This window comes from Oryctolagus cuniculus, chromosome 17 (assembly GCF_964237555.1).
Source record: "Oryctolagus cuniculus chromosome 17, mOryCun1.1, whole genome shotgun sequence".
Taxonomy (NCBI): Eukaryota; Metazoa; Chordata; class Mammalia; order Lagomorpha; family Leporidae; genus Oryctolagus; species Oryctolagus cuniculus.
In genome coordinates this window covers 37,302,776-37,323,428 of record NC_091448.1, presented here as the reverse complement: position 1 = coordinate 37,323,428, position 20,653 = coordinate 37,302,776, and the positions used below count along the sequence as shown (strand labels likewise).

At 43.1% G+C, this 20,653-nt stretch overlaps 1 protein-coding gene across 29 annotated transcripts in view; it reads right to left on the bottom strand.

The window, feature by feature from the left end:
• Positions 1-20,653, bottom strand: part of GGNBP2 (gametogenetin binding protein 2) — a 42,097-nt gene that overhangs the window by 17,099 nt on the left and 4,345 nt on the right. For 14 of the 29 annotated variants that reach the window (XM_070061022.1, XM_051824698.1, XM_051824699.2 and 11 more), the window contains 4 exons: positions 11,093-11,173; positions 9,649-9,902; positions 6,030-6,128; positions 1,987-2,100 (listed from right to left, as the gene is read on the bottom strand). In XM_070061022.1, coding sequence (XP_069917123.1) covers positions 1,987-2,100; positions 6,030-6,128; positions 9,649-9,902; positions 11,093-11,173 — 548 coding nt within the window. Of the gene's footprint in view, positions 1-1,986; positions 2,101-2,189; positions 2,316-5,532; positions 5,596-6,029; positions 6,129-9,648; positions 9,903-11,092; positions 11,174-20,653 lie in introns of all 29 variants that reach the window. The other 15 variants (XM_051824691.2, XM_051824692.2, XM_051824689.2 and 12 more) reach the window with 2 other exon arrangements.

The following is a 20,653-nucleotide window of genomic DNA, read 5'->3' as shown; positions in this document are numbered from 1 at the left end:
TTTTAGGGGAAGAAAAAATGGGCACTAGAAATAACAGGAAAGCACTGTTGCACAGCAGGTTAAATGGCTGCCTGCAGTGCTGGCATCCCATATGAGAATTGGTTTGAGTCTCAGTTGCTCCATTTCTGATCTAGCTCGCTGCTAATGTGCCTTGGAAAGCAGCAAACAATGGCTCAAGAGCTTGGGTCCCTGCATTCATGTGGGAGACACGGATGAAGCTCTTGGCTCCAGGCTTCAGTCTGGTCCAGTCCCAGCTCATACAGCCAGCCATCTGGGGAGTGAATCAGCAGACAAAGATCTTGCGTTTTCTCTCTCCCTTTCTCTCTGTAACTCTCAGCTTTCCAAATAATTTTTTTTTTTTTTAAAAGGAAAGTCTGGGGCCAGAAATGTGGCATAGCCAGTAAAGCCACTGCCTTTAAAGCTGGCATCCCATATGGACGCTGGTTTGAGTCCCAGGTGTTCCATTTCTGATCCAGCTCTCTGCTATGGCCAGCTTCAAGAACTGGCTGCTCCACTTCCAAATTAACTCCCTACTAATGTGTCTGGGAAAGCAGCAGAGGATGACTCAAGTGCTGGGGCCCCTCCACCCATGTGGGAGACCTGGAAGAAGCTTCTGGCTCCTGACCCAGTTCTGACCGTTGGAACCGTCTGGGGAGTGAACCAGCAGATGGAAGACCTCCCTCTCTCTGTGTAACTCTGCCTTTCAAATAAATAAAATAAATCTTTAGGGGCCAGGGCTGTGGCACAGTGGTTAAAGCCACGGCCTGCAGTGCTGGCATCCCATATGGATGCTGGTTTGAGTCCCAGGTGTTCCATTTCTTATCCAGCTCTCTGCTATGGCCTGTGAAAACAGTAGAAGATGGCCCAAGTCCTTGGGTCCCTGAACCCACGTGGAAGACCCAAACAGAGTTCCAGGATCCTGACTTTGGCCTGGCTCAGCCCCAGCTATTGTGGCCATTTGGGGAGTAAACCAGAGGATGCAATATCTCTTTGTCTTTCTCTCTAATACAGCCTTTCAAATAAATAAATCAAATCTTTAAAAAAATATGTAAAACACTGTCCTGAAACATAATATCTATAACCATTACAAAACATAGCAAAACATTAGCTTTGATTAGTATTAACATCACTCCTAAAACTTCAAATAACTGACATATTCTCTACTATCAACCAAAAAGGCAAATGAAGTTTGTAACTGAAAAATGAAAAACACCTAATAGTTATAAGTTATCAGCTCATTGCCATATAAAATGAATACCAATATTGGTAACAATAGTTTTTATCATTCTCCTAAGTTTTTGAGAAATGTCCCCAAAGTAAAACTGTACCAAGGTCAAAGAACACATAATCACAAACCCAACATGTGACATACTTATAACAGAACTCCCCCCAAGAATGCCATCTCTAGATGGCTCCCTTACCAGTTTCCTTTCCTACTGCACTCTCCCTCCCTACGAATTTCCAAATGTTAATGACAATTAGAAAATTCCTTTGTAAAAGTAGTATTCTAAAAAGAAAAATCTGAAGTTACTTTTATAGTATATGAAGCACATACATTCCAACTCTACAGATCTTGACAATTATAAAAGAATACTTCAAAATACTAAGTGAAAAACTGCTATTTTAACTTTAACTTTGAGAACACCATCATCAAATGATTCTATCAAAAAAACAAGGAGTACCAGAGTTTCCAAAGTGATGAAATACACTTTATTCAATTCAGTCACTCCGTTTCTTGAAATGATAGTCTGTAACCATCAGGTAAAAACTACAAAAAAAAGGAGATGCTGGCTTAACCCAAGAAAATTAATACTGAGAGTCATTCCATGAAGGAACAGCCTATGCTAACATTAAGCTCTGCCTAGTAACAGGTAATAATGGAGAGGTTAGAATACTGTTACGTAAAGGAGATCAGAAACAGGCCACTCTGGATGACTGACAGCTAAACCAACTTCCACACTATACTGTAATGGCATTTAGACTTACCTGTGTTTCCGCAGATATGTTTCTAGAGTTTCTAGAAGACAACTAGAGTCAATTAAAACTACTTCATCTCTGCATTCCTGGGACATTAGTTCCCACACATCCATCCAACAACCTCTGTAGGAAGAGTAAGTATTAGTGAAAAGGAGAAATATAAAAGAATAAAACATTTAAAAAAGCAAGAATAAAGGATTGCTTGATTTTACCTGGCCGTTCCCTGGAAAGGTCCATAATGGAAAATGATCCTACACTTGCTGTCCTTCCTGTGGTCTTCACTACTTCTCTTATCTGTACTTAACTTCTCTGAACTGACACTGCTACTGCTCCCTTCACTGTAGCACAGTATGGTACAAAACTTAGTGACACTGAGATAATCTGAAGGAATAATTTCTACAATCTAAATTAAAATAATCAATTCTTTAATACATTAAGATAGCAGTAAGATTAGTGTACAAAAATTTAATTATTACATAATATTAAAATGTTATTTACACATGTGCTACATCTTTACATAAAAATTTTACTTAACTATCAAATTTACCTGATAAAACTTAATAACATTTATAGTTATCTAGATAGCAATAAGCTAATATACTATAAGCATTTTATGAATAAATACAGTTGGCATGTTGTTCTAAAGTCAAAACACTAAAAAAAGTTACAAAGTATTTTCACCTATAAACACAATCTTAAACATACCAAAATTCTAAGAGGTTTTGATTGACTTAGTATGATCATTAAGTTTTTTTTTAAAAAATCACTCTGATTACAGCTAGTCCAAGGCAACAAAATTATCTACCTTCAGATTTATAAGTAGCTGAGAAAATAACAGATTAATCTAGTTATAGTAAATCACATTTACATATACTAAAATGAAGACAGCACACTACTATGAATACTTTACATAGCCTACGTTAATAATTAAGTACTATACAAATAACTTTTTTTAAACTTACTAAAAATTTCCCCGACTCTCCCTCCCCTACAGGTTTCAGTGTGGTTCTGGTCATACATTTTGTTCTGTTGCAGTTGTGCATTCCAAGAGAAATGTGTGTCCATATTCCTTTCAATGAGTCATCTTGATTTTTCATGATTCTCAACAACTGGCTCCTGCCTCATCTTCTGCAGGTCTCACTACAGTCCTAGAAATTCATTATCTCGGATGGCTTAAGATGAAAAAAATCTGCAAATCTTTACTTAACCTACCCTGTATAGCCCAGTAGGTACATTATCAATCTCCTGCTCAACATACAAGGTCACACATACAATTCAGCACCCTATTCTCTCTCAAAACAGCTTGGCTCAAGCTTTAACTTCCCTTATTTTTGACAACGAAAACCTCTACTCCTGCTCTACCTTCCATTTTATAGCCTTCTCCTCTCAACTTGCATATTTCCTGTTTCTAGTAATGCTCAATTAACTAGTAGAGCTAGTATTCGGCTCTCCTCTTATTTCTAATAGAGCTGAATTAACTCTCAAACTCAAGTTCTTATAACTAAGGAAAAGGTTCCTAACGAGAAATCAGAACGGAGGAATGATTATCATTCAAATATCAATGTATTATTGTAAAAATAAGCTGTATAAGCAAGTTTTACAGCTCAAATCAGTCTTTTATCCATTACCCTTCTAAACCCTATGATTTTGTGAAACTCCTATGAAATCAAGCATTGGGAAAAAGTAGCCTTTCTATTTCCTTGTTCTATTCCAGTACTTTCCTTTCACAGCTTAACCCATTACAACGTTACAACGCATACTTTCCGATCCACACCAATCAGGATTCTGTTTTAACTCAACCACTAGCTCTGCTCATGGAGATAACCAAGTATCACAGTGTTGCCAAACCCAATGTTCACTTTTGAGTCCTCAATGACTCAGCAACATCAACATTGCTGATCAGACCACCTCGGAACACAACTGTACTTCTGCTTCTTCCTACCTACCTGGCCTCTCTTTCTCAAGTGTCTTTCCTGGCTTCTTTTCCACCATTAATTTGAACACTCCTCTTTTTACTCTTTCTCTTTAGCTGATCTTATATATTATTCTCTAAAACAATCCGGTATTATCAGCTCCAATCCTACAACCTTGGTGTAGACCTTTCCGTTGGACCTCAAATTTACTCCCAGACAAGACAATAACCTCGTTTTACAGGTGGATATGAGAAAACTCCCAAAAAGGGTGACCTGGACTGCTGGTATTTATTAGGCAGAAAACTAATCTACTGTATCATACTTTACCTGAAGAAAACTTAAACAAAAAAGGGCAGAGATGAGGAGTTAACAGTGGAAAGAGCAGCCAAGTTGGAGGAATCCTGATTATGTAAACTGGCCTGCTATCCATATAGCAAGTGGGAATAACTGAAGCTACCTTCGTCAAGCAACACTGCTTAAAATAAACTAATAACTTCATTCATACTGATTCCATACTCAGCAATCTTCTAAAACATTTGACTACCCTTGTAGTGGGACTGTAGATGTAGGAAGAGTCTGTGAAATCTATGAAGGTTTGCTGCCTTTTTTAAGTTGAAAGATACGAAAACACAGCCAGCCATCAATTTAATAGGTAACTATGGACAAGGCAAAATCACTGAAGACAAAACAAAAAATGGACTTAAGAGCCAAGGTGGAAGGGCAGGCAGCAATAGTACAAATATGTAAGACGTTTGGGTACCCACTGTGTTCTACCTCCTCAATGAAGAACTCACATAACAAGCACAAGGCAGGCTCTCACTACACCATACTACTATTCTGTGCCTTCAGTAAATAGGCTGTTCTCTAACAAGAAAATCACACTGAACTTTGCATTGAAACAGTCAAAAATTCTCTGAATATATTGATAAATCAGGTATGTAAATAACAACTATCCTCAGAAAACTACTTTAGACTATATAGAGCTTTACTGGCTTCAGAATACTTCTACAGTTAGAAATCATGTAATGTGTGGTTCTTCTCTGAATCCTGATTCAAACCAATCAATGTAAAAAGACACTAAAGAGACAAGGGAAATGTGAATATGAACAGGGTGTTAGAGTATTACAGTTAAACTTGTTATGTGTTATAATGACAGTGAGGTTATAAAAGAAAATGTCCCTGTATTTAGAGATGTGGACAAATGTAGAATATATGACATTTCAGATTTGCTTTAAAATACTCAAGCAAATAAAAAGGTAGTAAATGAAATCAATGTGGTAAATCGGTAACAGCTAAATCTGGGTGAAGGTACACAGTTCTCCATTTGTATAGTCTTTAGACTTTTCTGTGTTTGACAAATAGTCAAAGCAAAATTTTTATAAGTTTTTTTTTTTGTTTCAGAATACAGGAAAAAAAATAAAACAAGCTTGCTAGGAAATAAACATACCACCACTTAATCATCCAGGTCTTTCTATTAGGGAAGAAAATGTCTATATAACAATGGTGCCACCTGACACCAATGAGTTGCTCAAAAAATTAACTTAAAATTAATTCAGAAGTATCGTTTTATATCATCTCATTCTCTTAGGAAAAAAATGTTACTTCTTAGAAATTCCCTTCAAATTCCATGGTTTCTCCTTACCATCCCCACCCCCAAGCAATTTTGTAGGGCACATTCTGGCACTGGCCTTGGACACTGTAGCACCTAACCAACAAGAAAACTGCAAATTAGTTACATAAAGACACATTGCTATACATGATTCAAGATTTTTAAAATATTCTTGTTAAAGTATTATGGACAGAGATGAGAAAGAAAAATAATTTATACATTATGATACAAGGAATGATATCACTACTTTGAAAATCTTAATATTAGTAACAAACATTCACACAAATATCTCAACCCTCTTACTCTAAAACATATTTAATATAAGGAAAAAAATTAAAACCAAATCTATTTTAAGACCCTCTATGTCTCAATGCAGAAAGGCCTACAGAACAAAGACACAATCATTTGACCCATGTCATAGACAGTAATAAATTAATGAATTAAAACTAGCAATGCATTTTTTAAAACATTATGATCAACATTTATAATCTTAATTATGACAAAGTATCTTGGTATTTAATTCTACTTACCCCAAAGGTTTTGGCTTGTGCGTATCTAAGGAGTGCAACTGACATCTTTTGTTCTTCTTACTTTTTGGAATAGCATCTATCATGTCATTTAGTTTGGACCTAATTAAAAATAAACTGTTAAGAGTTTGATGTATATTCAAGTTTGTACAAAATCTACCTTGAAAATTTCTCACTGAACAAATTCTAAACCCAAAAAGTCTATATTCATCCTTCCTCTCCTTTCCCAGACTGTCAAAATAGTTGACAGGCTTACCTTATACTCTTTTCTGTACTCTTTTCCACACAGCATCTTTCTCACTCATCCCCAGTACACCTAGCACTCTAGTATTTTAGAGCTAACTGCTACATGATTCTCAGTCATCTTCCTTTCCCTAAACATTATCTGAATATATAATATCTTTAGGGCTGGCACTGTACCACAGCAGGTAAAGCCGCCTCCTGCAGTGCCCAAATCCTCCCCCTTTTTTTATTTGACAGGCAGAGTTACAGACAGAGAGAGGGGAAGAGGGGAAGAGGGGGAGAGGGGGAGAGAGGGAGAGGGGGAGAGGGGGAGAGGGGGAGAGGGGGAGAGGGGGAGAGGGGGAGAGGGGGAGAGGGGGAGAGGGGGAGAGGGGGAGAGGGGGAGAGGGGGAGAGGGGGAGAGGGGGAGGGAGAGGGTAGGTCTTCCTTCCGTTGGTTTACTCCCCTAACGGCTGCTACGGCCAGCGCTGCACCGATCTGCAGCCAGCAGCCAGGTGCTTCCTCCTGGTCTCTCAGGTGAGTACAGGCGCCCAAGCACTTGGGCCATCCTCCACCGCCCTCCCGGGCCACAGCAGAGGGCTGGACTGGAAGAGGAGCAACTGGGACTAGAACCCGGTGCCCATATGGGATGCCGGTGCTGCAGGTGGAGGATTAACCAAGTGAGCCACGGCACCAGCCCCCAAAAATCCCTTATGGGCACCAGTTCAAGTCCCGGTTGCTCCACTTCCTACCTAGCTCTCTACTAATGCACCTGGGAAAGCAGCGTAAGATGGTCCAGGTCCTTGGACCCCTGAACTCACGTGGGAGACCCAGAAGCTCGTGGCTCCTGATCAGCCCAGCTCCAGCCATTGAGGCCTTTTTGGAGTGAACCAAAAGTGGGAAGACCCCTCTCACTGCCTCTCAAATAACCCTTTAAAAATAAATAAATAAGGGCTGGCTCCATGGCTCACTTGGTTAATCCTCTGCCTGTGGTGCCAGCATCCCATGTGGGCTCCGGGTTCTAGTCCCGGCTGCTCCTCTTCCAGTCCAGCTCTCTGCTGTGGCCCAGGAAGGCAGTGGAGGATGGCCCAAGTGCTTGGGCGCCTGCACCTGCATGAGACCAGGAGGAGGCACCTGGCTCCTGGCTCCTGGCTTTGGATTGGCACAGTTCCAGCCGTGGCGGCCATTTGGGGAGTGAACCAACGGAAAAGGAAGACCTTTCTCTCTGTCTCTCTCTCTCTCACTGTCTGTGACTCTACCTGTCAAATAAATAAAATGTTTAAAAATAAATACTATTCTTGATAATGAGCCATTAATGAAAGCTTTATACAAATACTAAAATTTTTTAACTTTTTATTTACTTGAAAGTCAGAGTTACACAGAGAGAGAAAGAGAGGCAGGCCAAAGCCATGATCAGGAGTTTCATCCAGGTATCCCACGTGGGTGGAGGGGCCAAGCACTTGGGCCATCCTCTGCTGCGTTCCAAGGCATATTAGCAGGGAACTGGATTGGAAGTAGAGCAGCCAGGACAAGAACCAGTGCTGATATGGAATGAGAGCATTGCAGGCCATGGCTTTACATGCCCCAGAGCCTGCCCCAAGAGAGGGGCTCTCTCAAACACTGATCAGATTATGTGATTCCTCTGGTCAAAAACTTCCAAGGCTTCTTTCTCCAGGCAGAACAAAACTCCAAAGTCCAGGGCCAGCAGTGTGGCACAGAAGATAAAGCTGCAGCCTGTGATGCCAGCATACCATATGGTTGCTGGTTTGTGACCTAGCTGTTCCACTTAGGATCCAGCTCCCTGCTGATGGCCTGGGAAAGTAGTAGGAAGGACCCCAAATTCTTGGTCCCTTGCCATCCACATGGGAAACCTAGATGAATCTCCTGGCATCTGGCTTCAGCTGGGCCCAGCCCTGGCTGTTGCGGCCATCTAGAGAGTGAGCCAGCGGATGGAAGTTCTTTTATGCTCTCTCTTCTTCTCTGTAACTCATGACTTTCAAATAAATAATCAAACAAAACAAAACAACTCCCAGTGCAGGCCCTGTGCTGTGGTAGGTAAAGCCACCACCAGTAATGCCAGCATCCCATATGGGTGCCGGTTCAAGCCTGGCTGCTCCACTTCTGATCCAGCTCTCTGCTATGGCCCGGGAAAGCATTAGAAGACGGTCGAAGTCCTGGGGTCCCTGCAGCAACATGGGAGACCTGGAATAAACTCCTGACTCCTGATCGACCCAGATCCAGCTGTTGTGGTCATTTGGGGAGTGAAACAGCAGATGGAAGACCTCTCTCTCTCTCTCTCTAATAAATAAACAGATCTTAAAAAAAAAAAAAAAAAAAAAAAAAAAAAACTCCCAAAGGGCCCCCCCCCCCATCTCCTCTAAATAGGAAAACCTCTAGGTTTGGTCCCTAGACCACTTCTCCTTTCCTATTTAAACTCATTAAATGACACAAGTTTATAGCTCTAGGCCAGTTTTCTCTGAACTCTTCTTGGATGCCCAACTGGTCTCTCACTCATATAACCAAAAGTGAGCTCTGAAAAATTGCTACCCTCAGTCTTGTCCATTTCAGTACACAGAAATCATGTCTGTCTTACAGACTGCAAATTAACAATCATTCTTCATGCCTTCTCCCGTGACCAATCTATCCAAAAACTTGTTGGCTCATTCCTCAAAATATGTCCAAGATTCTACCCTTTCTCATTGTCCGCATGGCCATTCCTCTGGCCCACTTCCCCATCACCTCCCCCACTGATCATTACAGACCCTGTTTCTGTGCTCCCCGCCCTGCCTGTGCACACTCCTTGCCTCCCCACACTTTACTCTCAGTATAGAAGTCAGAGTAAGCCGAACTTCAAGTCAGATTGCATCACATTCATCTGCTCAGAACTCTCCCAAAGCTTCTAATCTCACTACAAGTAAAAACAGAAGATCTCAGGATCTTCTATTACTGTTTCCTTCATTTATCTGGTTCCAGCCGTAACAGCTTTCTTGCTATTCCTCAGATGTGCCATAACAACAACAACAACAAAAACTCACCACCTCTAACCCATCGCTTGTTTCTCCTCCCCCTTCCTCCAGCTATTTATACATGGCTCCCTACTCTCTTCATTTAAGTAATATTCAAAGTCATTTTATCAAAAAGGCATTCCCTGATTACCCTTCATATTTAATTCTGTCCCTTTTTTCCCCTAACTTATCAGTATGATAAGTACCTAACAAATTACCTGTTACTATCTCCCTCAACACAAGCACAACTTTATATTCACCAACAAATCACAAAATAAAACTGGGACACATCTTTGCCCCAAATTAAAAAAAAAAAAAAAAAAAGACAGCTGCCACTGTCATCAAGCTATTTAAAAACTTAACAAACTCACTTTCTCTTAAATGATTATACCTACCCATGTACATAAAATAACGTATAAAGCTTCTTTGCATCTGTCATGCAACTTCGGGTTACAGATAGGACTCCCTTGGGCCCTACTGTCAGTGGTTCAAGAGCAGGATTTCCAGACTCTACAAGCTGGGAAAAGAGGCGCTCCACACTGCGCCGACAACCAACACACGGGACAAGCTGAGAAAGTGCACTTAAGACTTCACGTGATGTAACCACCATGGCAATACTCAGGTCTTGTTGCTTAAGCATACTATGTCGCTGAGAAAAAGAGAAAGAAAAATTAAGAGACTTTTAAGACATAAAATTTCTTTTCACTACTATTGGTTCCAAGTACAGTCTGAGCAGGGATTGACCCTGTTATTTGCAAGTGAAGCAGAAAATCAAGGCAATACCATCTTGTCCATGCTATACCGAGTTTATTTCATAAAACTCCCTAATTCAGAATCCAGGGTATAAGAAATTCTGCTTAGGATGCCAACACTAAACAGTATGTGCCCCAGCATCACAAAAGGATGCCCTGCATCTGGAAATTCAGGGCTTGTTCACTAAGTATTAAACCTGGCACTCTCAAAATAGATAGACACATAATTCAGCTTTACCATGGTTTTTTTTTTTTTTTTTTTTTAACAACACACTATGAGTCAAGTCAGGACAGTGATCATGTACAACAGCAATTCTCAACCTGAAGGTATGGACAGGTGTATTACGGATTAGTGGGTAAAACAAGGCCTATCTTAACTATGTAGGAGTCTGCAGTGAATAATATATTGTTATCTGTTGGTTATAATAAGGCAGAAAAGTGACTGAGAACCATGGCTGTAGAGAAATGGACAAAACTCCAGTAACTTCTACCTGTGGAGTTACAGTTATACTACATTCGACACTTCCAGATTCACTAAAACATTCAGCATTTATACAAAGAAAAAAAATTCGCCATTTATATATCATTTTTTCTCTAAAGGCAGAAATAGTCTTCAAGTAAATTAACAAGTTACCTTCTATATCTTAAGTGTATTTAAAAAATGTCTCATTTCTCAGGAATGAAATGAAAATTAGTTTACCATACAAGATTAATTTTTTTTTAAACCTAAGCAAAACAATTACTACAGAAGAAAACCTACAAGTTTTTAATGAATAGTTGTGTACCCTATCTGTTAAAAACTGTGAAAGATGGTCTGGTAAAATTAACATTCCTACTGACACACAGAATATTAACATAATACCACAATACCACCAATTTTCTTTCACACAACAGGTCTAGAACTCATAACCATATTCACTGTAGCAACAGTAAAAGAGAAAGCAATGTCAGCACAACCTGAAGATTTAGTGAACTCTAGGTGAAACAAATTATTTGAAGAGGAACTTTAAATGACTCTTCACACACATTTATACACATACGCATACACACACACCACTGAAAGCACTGATTTTTTAAAAGCTATTACCTGAATGAACTGCTTTAGCTGTGCACCATTATTTTGATGCCCGTCGAGATTTAACACATTGTCAGGAAATTCCATCACCATCTTAAAAAGCAAAGAGAACAGAAATCATTTATTTTACCTTCTTCCAACTGATATGGCCTACTTTATGAACTCATAGGTCAAAAACAGACCCCAAATCCCAGATTTGCCCCTTTCCCTTCAAAAACATTCATAAAACTCTAAGTATACAAGTTTCTAAAGTCAGAATGGCATAGTCATTAGGAGCAAGGACAGTGAAGTCAGGCAGGAGTTCAAATCCAAGCTCTGGAGGCCGGCACCATGGCTCACATGGCTAACCCTCCGCCTGCAGCGCTAGCATCCCATATGGGCACCGGGTTCTAGTCCTGGTTGCTCCTCTTCCAGTCCAGCTCTCTGCTGTGGCCTGGGAGGGTGGTGGAGGATGGCCCAAATGCTTGGGCCCTGCACCCACATGGGAAACCAGGAGGAAGCACCTGGCTCCTGGCTTCAGATTGATGCAGTGCCAGCCGTGGTGGCCATTTGGGGAGTGAACCAGCGGAGGGAAGACCTTTCTCTCTGTCTCTCTCTCTCCAACTCTGTCTAATAAAACAAACCAACAAACAAAAATCCAAGCTCTGACAAACAATTTATCGTAATTCTCGGAAAGTAAGTCCATTTCCTTACTTTTAAAAATATTCATTTATTTGAAAGTCAGAATTACAGGGACAGAGACAGAGACGGAGATGGAGAGGGAGAGAGAGAAAGAACATCCATCCTCTGGTTTATTCTCCAAATGGCCACATGGCTGGGGCAGGGCCAGATTGAAGCCAGGAGCTTCTTCCTGGTCTCTCATGTGGGTGCAGGGGCCCAAGCACTTGGACTATCTTCCACTGCTTTCTCAGATACATCAGCAGGGAGCTGGATTGAAAGTGGAACATCTGGGACTTGAACCAGCTCCCATATGGGATGCCGGCATCACAGGCAGAGGTTTAACCAGCTATGCCACAATGCCAGCCCCTCTGTTTCCTTATTTGTGAAACAAGACTATGTAATACTTTCTAACACGTATCTCACAGAACTGTTACAGAATTGTATTTGCAAGTGTTTGTTGCCACTAACATCCTTTTATAAAGGAAAATAATTTTACTTTCAGGTTTTTTTTTTTTTTAAAGATTTATTTATTAGAAAGGCAGAGTTGCAGAGAGAGAGAGAGAGAGAGTCTTCCATCAGCTGGTTCATTCCCCAAATGACTGCAGAAACGGGCTGGGCCAGACAGAAGCCAGGAGCTTCTTCAGAGTCCCCAACATGAGTACAGGGGCCCAAAGACTTAGACCATCCTCTGCTGCTTTTCCAGGTACATTAGCAGGGAGCTGGATCAAAAGTGGAGCAGCCAGGTCTCAAACCAGCGCCCCATGGGATGCTGGCATTGTAGGCAGCAGCTTAAACCACTATCCCACAATGCTGGCCCCACTTTCAGTTATTTTTATTTTTATTTATTTTTTTTTGACAGGCAGAGTGGACAGTGAGAGAGAGAGAGACAGAGAGAAAGGTCTTCCTTTTGCTGTTGGTTCACCCTCCAATGGTTGCCGCGGCCGGCGCACCACGCTGATCCGATGGCAGGAGCCAGGTACTTATCCTGGTCTCCCATGGGGTGCAGGGCCCAAGCACTTGGGCCATCCTCCACTGCACTCCCTGGCCACAGCAGAGAGCTGGCCTGGAAGAGGGGCAACCGGGACAGAATGTGGCGCCCCAACCGGGACTAGAACCCGGTGTGCTGGCGCCACAAGGTGGAGGATTAGCCTAGTGAGCTGCGGCACCGGCCTCAGTTATTCTTTGTAGCTATGGAATACATGTAAATCTTCAAGTGTTTTTTTTTTTTTTTTAATGTACATATGGGACAGGTGTTTGGTCTAGTGGTTTTAGACACCTGTACCCCATATCAAAGTACCTGAGTTTTTCTTGGCTATGGCTTCCTGCTAATGTAGGCCTCAGGGTGCAGTGGTGATAGCTCAAAGGATTGTATTACTGTCACCAATGTGGGAGACCTGGATTGAGTTCTTAGTTCCTGGCTCCAGCCCTGGCCACTATGAGCATTTAGGAAAAACAGAACAGAGGATGGGAGCTCTCTCTCTCAGTCTCATTCTCAAATAATTCTTAAACAACATCTATATTTATCTATATCCAGAACAGGATGGAACACACAGAAAATGTCTGCTCTAATTAGGGACAAAAAGGACACATTGAGGTATTTATTCAACTATCAAAATTCACAGCCAGGGGTTGGCACAGTCGTAAGCAGATGCTTGCATCAGGGCATTCCATATGGAATACCAGCTGGAGTCTTGGCTGTTTCACTTCTAATTCAGCTTCCTGCTAATGTGCCTGGGAAGGCAGTAAATGATGGCACAAGTATTTGGGCTCTGTCACCCATATGGGAGACCTAAATGGAGTTCCTGGCTCCTGGCTTTGGCCTGGCCCAGACCTGGCTGTTGCAGCCATTTGGTGAGTGAGCAAGCAAGTGATCTTTCTGTTGCACTATCCAATTTATAAGCAAATAAATATTTTTTTTAAATGTATTGGGCCAGTGTTGTGAAACAGTGGATTAAGCTGCTGCCTACAATGCTGGCAATTCCCTATGAGCATTTGGTTTGAGTCCTGGCTGCTCCACTTCTGCTCCCTGCTTATGTGACTGGGAAAGCAGCAGAAGATGGCCCAAGTGCCTGGATCCCTACCACCCACATGGGAGACCCCAAAGAAGCTCCTGGCTTTGGCCTGGCCCAGCCCTGGCTATTTCAGCCATTTGCTGAGTGAACCAGAGAATGGAAGACCTCTCTCTGGAACATACTCTCTCTAACTCTGCCTTTCAAATCAACAAATATTTTTTTCAACAAATATATTTTTAAAAATCACTATCAAAGAGGGATTTGAAACTTGAGGATGTTTCAAGATGTCAGATAATGGGAACTGGAAATGAGCATATTCACTTAACTGTGACATCAGATTTTAAGTATCATATATCATAAGTAAAGAGCCATTTTAACAGAAAAATGCTAATAGAGCAACCGAATTTCAGAAATGTTAAAATATATGCCTTTAGAACAATGAAATAAAGCACAATACATGTATCTTAACTGAAACAATTTTAAAGATAGAGAACACACTGTGCTAGAACAAATATTTCCAGATAACAAGGGCCACAAACTCCTACACACCCAAAGAGTAAAATCAGGATAAAGAGACCAATTTGAGGCAAAAACAAAAAAATCCCACTTGGTTGAATGTGGTCTTAGATCCTTTCATCTAAAACCAACAACACTACTTCCTTAAATGAGGTCACCATTCCCTTCCCTCCACATTAGAAATGAGAAATTTGAAATATGCTTGTTCTAACAATAAACTGAGGCTTCATTAACAAATAAATAGGGTCAGGTGTTGTGGCCCAGCGGCTTAAATCAGTTAAGTGGGTTAAGTTGCTGCCTGCAATGCCAGTAGGCTACTGTACTTCCAATCCAGCTTCTTGCTAATGCCCCTGGGAAAGAGGCAAACATGTGTGTCTGTCTCTGCAACTCCGGCTTTCAAATTTCTTTAAATTAACAATGTTAAAATTTACAAACACTCATTTAAAATTATTTCCTTTGGGCTGGTGTTGTGGTGTAGCAGATTAAGCCACTGCCTGCATTGCCAACATCCCATGTGAAGGCCGGTTTGAATCCTGGCTGCTCCACTTCTGATCTAGCTCCTTGCTAATGTGCCTAGGAAAGCAGTGGAAGGTGGCCCAAGTGCTTGGGCCCCTGCCACCCAACGTGAGAGACTAGGATGGAGTTCCGGGCTCCTGGCTTCAGCTTGGAACAGTTCCAGCTACTGTGGCCATTCAAGAAGTGAACCAGAAGATAGAAGTTCTGTCTTTCTCTTCTCCCTGTAACTCTGTCTTTTAAATAAATAAAATTTAAAAAAAAAATTTTTTTTTTAAGATTTATCTATTTGAAAGAGTTACAGAGAGAGGTAGAGACAGAGAGTTAGAGATTTTCCATCTCCTGCTTCACTCCCCAAATGTCTGCAACAGCTGGAGCTGGGCTGATCCAAAGCCAGGAGCTTCTTCCAGGTCTCCCACATGGGTGCAAAGGACCAAGGACTTGGGCCGTCCTCTCTACTGCTTTCCCAGGAACATTAGCAGGGAGCTGGAACAGAAGCAGAGCAGTCAGGGGCTGGCCCTATGGCGCAGTGGGTTAAAGCCCTGGCCTGAAGCGCCGGCATCCCATATGGGCACCTGTTCGAGTCCTGGCTGCTCCACTTCTGATCCAGCTCTCTGCTATGACCTGGGAAAGCAGAAGATGGCCCAGGTCCTTGGGCCCCTACACCCACGTGGGAGACTCAGAAGACGCTCCTGGCTTCAGATCGGCGCAGCTCTGGCCATTGTGGCCATCTGGAGAGTAAACCAGTGGATGGAAGACCTCTCTGTCTCTATCTCTCTCTGTAACTCTTTCAAATAAATAAAATAAATCTTAAAAAAAAAAAAAAAAAGTAGAGCAGCCAGAACTCAAACCAGCACCCATATGGGATTCCAACGCTGCAGTCAGGGGCTTTAACCAAATAAATCTTTAAAAAAAAAATTTCCTTTACTCAAGTAGTATAGATAAATGATTCAATCTATTACTGTCTTTGCTGGGCTTCACTATGTTGATAGTATAACATCTGCTCTTGTACTTAACTCTACAGCACCTAGCTAGAGACTGCACTCACACTAGTTACTCTTCCCCCACCTTTCAAACACTAAGGGGAGGGGTCTTTGCCTTACCATTTCCTGGTGAATCACTGTGTTTTTAATGTTTTCAGAATCGATAATTCAGGGGCTGGCGCTGTGGCACAGCAGGTTAATGCCCTGGCCTGAAGTGCCGGCATCCCATATGGGCGCTGCTTTGAGACGCGGCTGCTCCACTTCATATCCCACTCTCTGCTATGGCCTGGGAAAGCAGCAGAGGATGGCCCAAGTCTTTGGGCCCCTGCACCGGTATGGGAGACGCAGAAGAAGCTCCTGGCTTCAGATCAGTGCTACTCTAGCCATTGCAGCCAACTGGGGAGTGAACCAGTAGATGAAAGACTCTCTCTCTCTCTCTCCTCTGTGTAACTCTGACTTCCAAATAAATCCTTCATTCTTTTTTTTTTTTTTTTTTTTGGACAGGCAGAGTGGACAGTGAGAGAGACAGAAAAAGGTCTTCCTTTGCCATTGGTTTACCCTCCAGTGACTGCCGTGGCTGGCACGCTGTGGCCAGTGCACCGCGCTGATCCGAAGCCAGGAGCCAGGTGCTTTTCCTGGTCTCCCATGGGGTGCAGGGCCCAAGGACATGGGCCATCCTCCACTGCACTCCTGGGCCACAGCAGAGAGCTGGCCTGGAAGAGGGGCAACCGGGACAGAATCCAGCGCCACAATCGGGACTAGAACCCGGTGTGCCGGCGCCGCAAGGCGGAGGATTAGCCTATTGAGCTGCGGCGCCAGCCTTAAATCCCTCATTCTTTAAAACTACTTCCTTGACTAAGTCATCAGACTCCAGGTTACCTAAATGAAGACAGTCTTGTAAGGTATTTCAGGTGAGGTATCACAAAGAATCATTCATGTACAGCTTTATGATGAAGTTACCTGTCCACAGCCAACCAAAAATAGAACGAATCACTGGGCTGCAATTACTGCTTCATAAAGTTTATTGAATTTGTTACCCACATGCCCTCTTAAGTATCTGTCCTGGTTTTTCCCAACTACAAAAAAAATTTGTTTTTAGCCCATTCTCACAAACTCTAACCAATGATATTAAGTTTGTATTTATAAAAATCACTGTCATTTTGGTTTTACTCTTGTATTTCATCTGCAGTTATTTGTAACATCTATGACTCCTGGTAAAATTAAATAAAGAACTGAAAGAAAACATTAAATGCTAAGCTTTTAACAAATGCAACCACCAAATCCCCAAGTGGACAGGTTACCATTCATTATGTTTTATAAAGTCTCAGTTAAAAAAAAGTTACCAGTTTGTAGTTCATTCATAGTAGTATGAATTGCAAGGGTAAACTTTAACCCAGTAATATAGCAATATCGAAGCATATTTCAAGTTTATAAAAGGTTCTTATCCTTTCAACCAAAAACTCTATATCCAAATTTGAGAACAAATTCTAATGTAAAGATTTATGGATTATTTATTCTTCTTATTTTCTTTTTAAAGGTTTATTTTATTTATTTGAAAGACAGAGTTACAGAGAGAGGCAGACACAGAAAAAAAGGCCTTCCATCTGCTGGTTCACTCCCCAAATGGCCACAACGGCCGGAAATAGGCCAATTCAAAGCCAGGAGCTTCTCACGTGGGTGCAGGGGCTCAAGAACTTGGGTCATTCTCCGCTGCTTTCCCAGGCGCATTAGTAGGGAGCCGGATAGGAAATGGAACAGCCAGGACTCAAACTAGGGCTTTAATCCACTGTGCCACAGCACCAGCCCCTAACCTTTTTTTTTTTTTTTTTTAAACTTATTTGACAGGTAGAACTAGACAGTGAGACAGAGAGAAAGGTCTTCCTTCCATTGGTTCACTCCCGAAATGGCTGCTACGGCCGGCACACTGCACCAATCCGAAGCCAGGAGCCAGGTGCTTCCTCCCAGTCTCCCATGCGGGTGCAGGGGCCCAAGCACTTGGGCCATCCTCCACTGCCCTCCTGGGCCACAGCAGAGCTGGACTGGAAGAGGAGCAACCGGGGCTAGAACCAGCACCCATATGGGATGCTGGTGCCTCAGGCCAGGCGTTAACCCGCTGTGCCACAGCGCTGGCCCACAAATTGGTTTTTTTAAAAGACTGATTTATTTACTTGAAGGGGAGAGTGCCAGAAAAGAGAGGGAGAGAAGAAGGGACATACCTTCCACCTACTGGTTCACTCTCCAAATGTCTGCAACAGCTGAGGCTGGGTGGCAGGGACCCAAATACTCCGATCATCACTTGCTGCCTCCCAGGTACATTAGCAGGAAGCTGGATCAGATCTGGCTATAGGGAGCCAGAACTCAAAATCAGGCACTCTGGGGCCAGCGCTGTGGCATAGCGGGTAAAGCTGCCACCTGCAGTGCCAGCATCCCATATGGGCACTTGTTCGAGTCCCGGCTATTCCACTTCCGATCCAGCTCTCCACTATGGCCTGCAAAGGCAGTGGAAGATGGCCCAAGTCCTTGGGCCCCTGCACCCACGTGGGAGATGTGAAAGAAGCTCCCGGCTTTGGCCTAGCCCAGTTCTGGGGGGAGTGAACCAGTGGATGGATGACCTGACTCCCTCCTCTGTAACTCTTTCAAATAAAAAGAAAAACAGGCACTCTGACATGAGAAGTAGGCATCCAGAGCCACAGCTTAACATGCTGCACTACAGGGAAAGCCCCAGGCAATTTCTTGTGAAATTGCTTTTGAAGAGTATAAAAAGTATATATTTTGATTCTTTAAGTAGCTGTTCTACTTCCTGTCCAGTTCCCTATGTGACTGGGAAAGCGATGGAAGACGGCCCAAATGCTTGGGCCCCCTGCCACCCAATGTGGGAGACTAGGATGGCATTCTGGGCTCCTGGCTTCAGTTTGGAACAGCCCTAGCTGTTGTTGCCACTCAAGAATGAACCAGAAAGAGCCGGCGCTGTGGCATAGTGGGTAAAGCCACCACCTGCAGTGCTGGCATCCCATATAGGCACCGGTTCAAGTCCTGGCTGGTCCACTTCTGATCCAGCTCTCTGCTATGGCCTGGAAAAGCAGTAGAAGATGGCTCCCTTGGGCCCTGTTCCTGTGTGGGAGATCCAGAAGAAGCTCCTGGCTCCTGATTGGCGCAGGTCCAGCCATTGTGGCCATCTGGGGAATGAACCAGCAGATGAAGACCTTTCTCTCTCTCTACCTCTCCTTCTCTGAAAGTCTATAACTCAGACTTTCAAATAAATAAATAAATCTTAAAAAAAAAAAAAAAAAAAAAGAACCAGAAGCCAGAAGCTCTCTCTCCCTGTTACTCTGCCTTTAAAATAAATAAATAGGGCCGGCGCCGCGGCTCACTAGGCTAATCCTCCACCTAGCGGCGCCGGCACACCGGGTTCTAGTCCCGGTCGGGGCGCCGGATTCTGTCCCGGTTGCCCCTCTTCCAGGCCAGCTCTCTGCTGTGGCCAGGGAGTGCAGTGGAGGATGGCCCAGGTGCTTGGGCCCTGCACCCCATGGGAGACCAGGAAAAGCACCTGGCTCCTGGCTCCTGCCATCGGATAAGCGTGGTGTGCCGGCCGCAGCGCGCTGGCCGTGGCGGCCATTGGAGGGTGAACCAACGGCAAAAGGAAGACCTTTCTCTCTGTCTCTCTCTCTCACTGTCCACTCTGCCTGTCAAAATAAATAAATAAATAAATAAATAAATAAAAATAAAAATAAAATAAATAAATAAAATCTTTTTAAAGGCAGGGGGGAAGCACTGCAGTACAGTGGGTTAAGCTTCTACTTCTTGATGCCGGCATTTCATATCCGAGCACTTTCTGTCACTCTGCCCTTCCAAATAAATAAATAAATCTGGTGCTGTGGCGCAGGGCATTAAGACATTATCTGCAATGCCAGTATAATGTAAGCGCTGCTTCAAGTCTCAGCTGTTACACTTCCAATCCAGCTTCCTGCTAATGTTCCAGGGAAAGCAACAGAAGTTGGCCCAAGTGCTTAGGCCCCTGCCACCCTTACGGCAGACCCAGATGGAGTTCTAGCTTCCTGGCTTCCACCAGGTCCAGCCTAGGCCAATGCAGCCATCTGGGGAATGAACAACTGGATAGAAGATCTTGTTCTCCGTAATTCTGGCTTGCAGATAAATAAATATTTTATTATAAATAGATTTAAAAATAACTGAATCCTTTAAAAAACTAAAAAGAAGACTACTTGCTTGAAAACTGTAACTCTTGGGCAAAGTGCTTGGTGCTGCAATTAAAATGATGCTTGGGATGGGGCCGGCGCCTCGGCTCACTCGGTTAATCCTCCACCTGCGGCACCGGCATCCCATATGGGCGCCGGGTTCTAATCCCAGCTGCTCCTCTTCTACTCCAGCTCTCTGCTGTGGCCCAGGAGTGCAGTGGAGGATGGCCCAAGTGCTTGGGCCCCTGCACCCGCGTGGGAAACCAGGAGAAGTACCTGGCTCCTGGCTTCAGATCGGCGCAGCACCGGCTGTAGCGGCCATTTGGGGAGTAAACCAATGGAAGGAAGACCTTTCTGTCTCTCTCTGTCTCTGCCTGTCAAATAAAAAAATAAAAATAAATAAATTTAAAAAATGCTGCTTGGGGACACCTGCACCCTATATCAGAGTGCCTGGGTTCAAGTTCCAGTTCTGCTTCCAATCCTGCTTCTTGCTAATGTGCACCCTGAGAAGGTAGAAGGATGATGGTTCAAATACTTAGGTCCCTGGCAACTACAGGGAGACCTGAACTAAGTTCCTGGCTACTAGATTTAGCCTAGCGCAGAACCTGACTGTTGCAGGCATTTAGGGAGTAAGCCAGTGGGGAAGATCTCTGTGTCTCTTTCTGCCTTCAAAGAAAATGAAAAAAAAAATTTTTT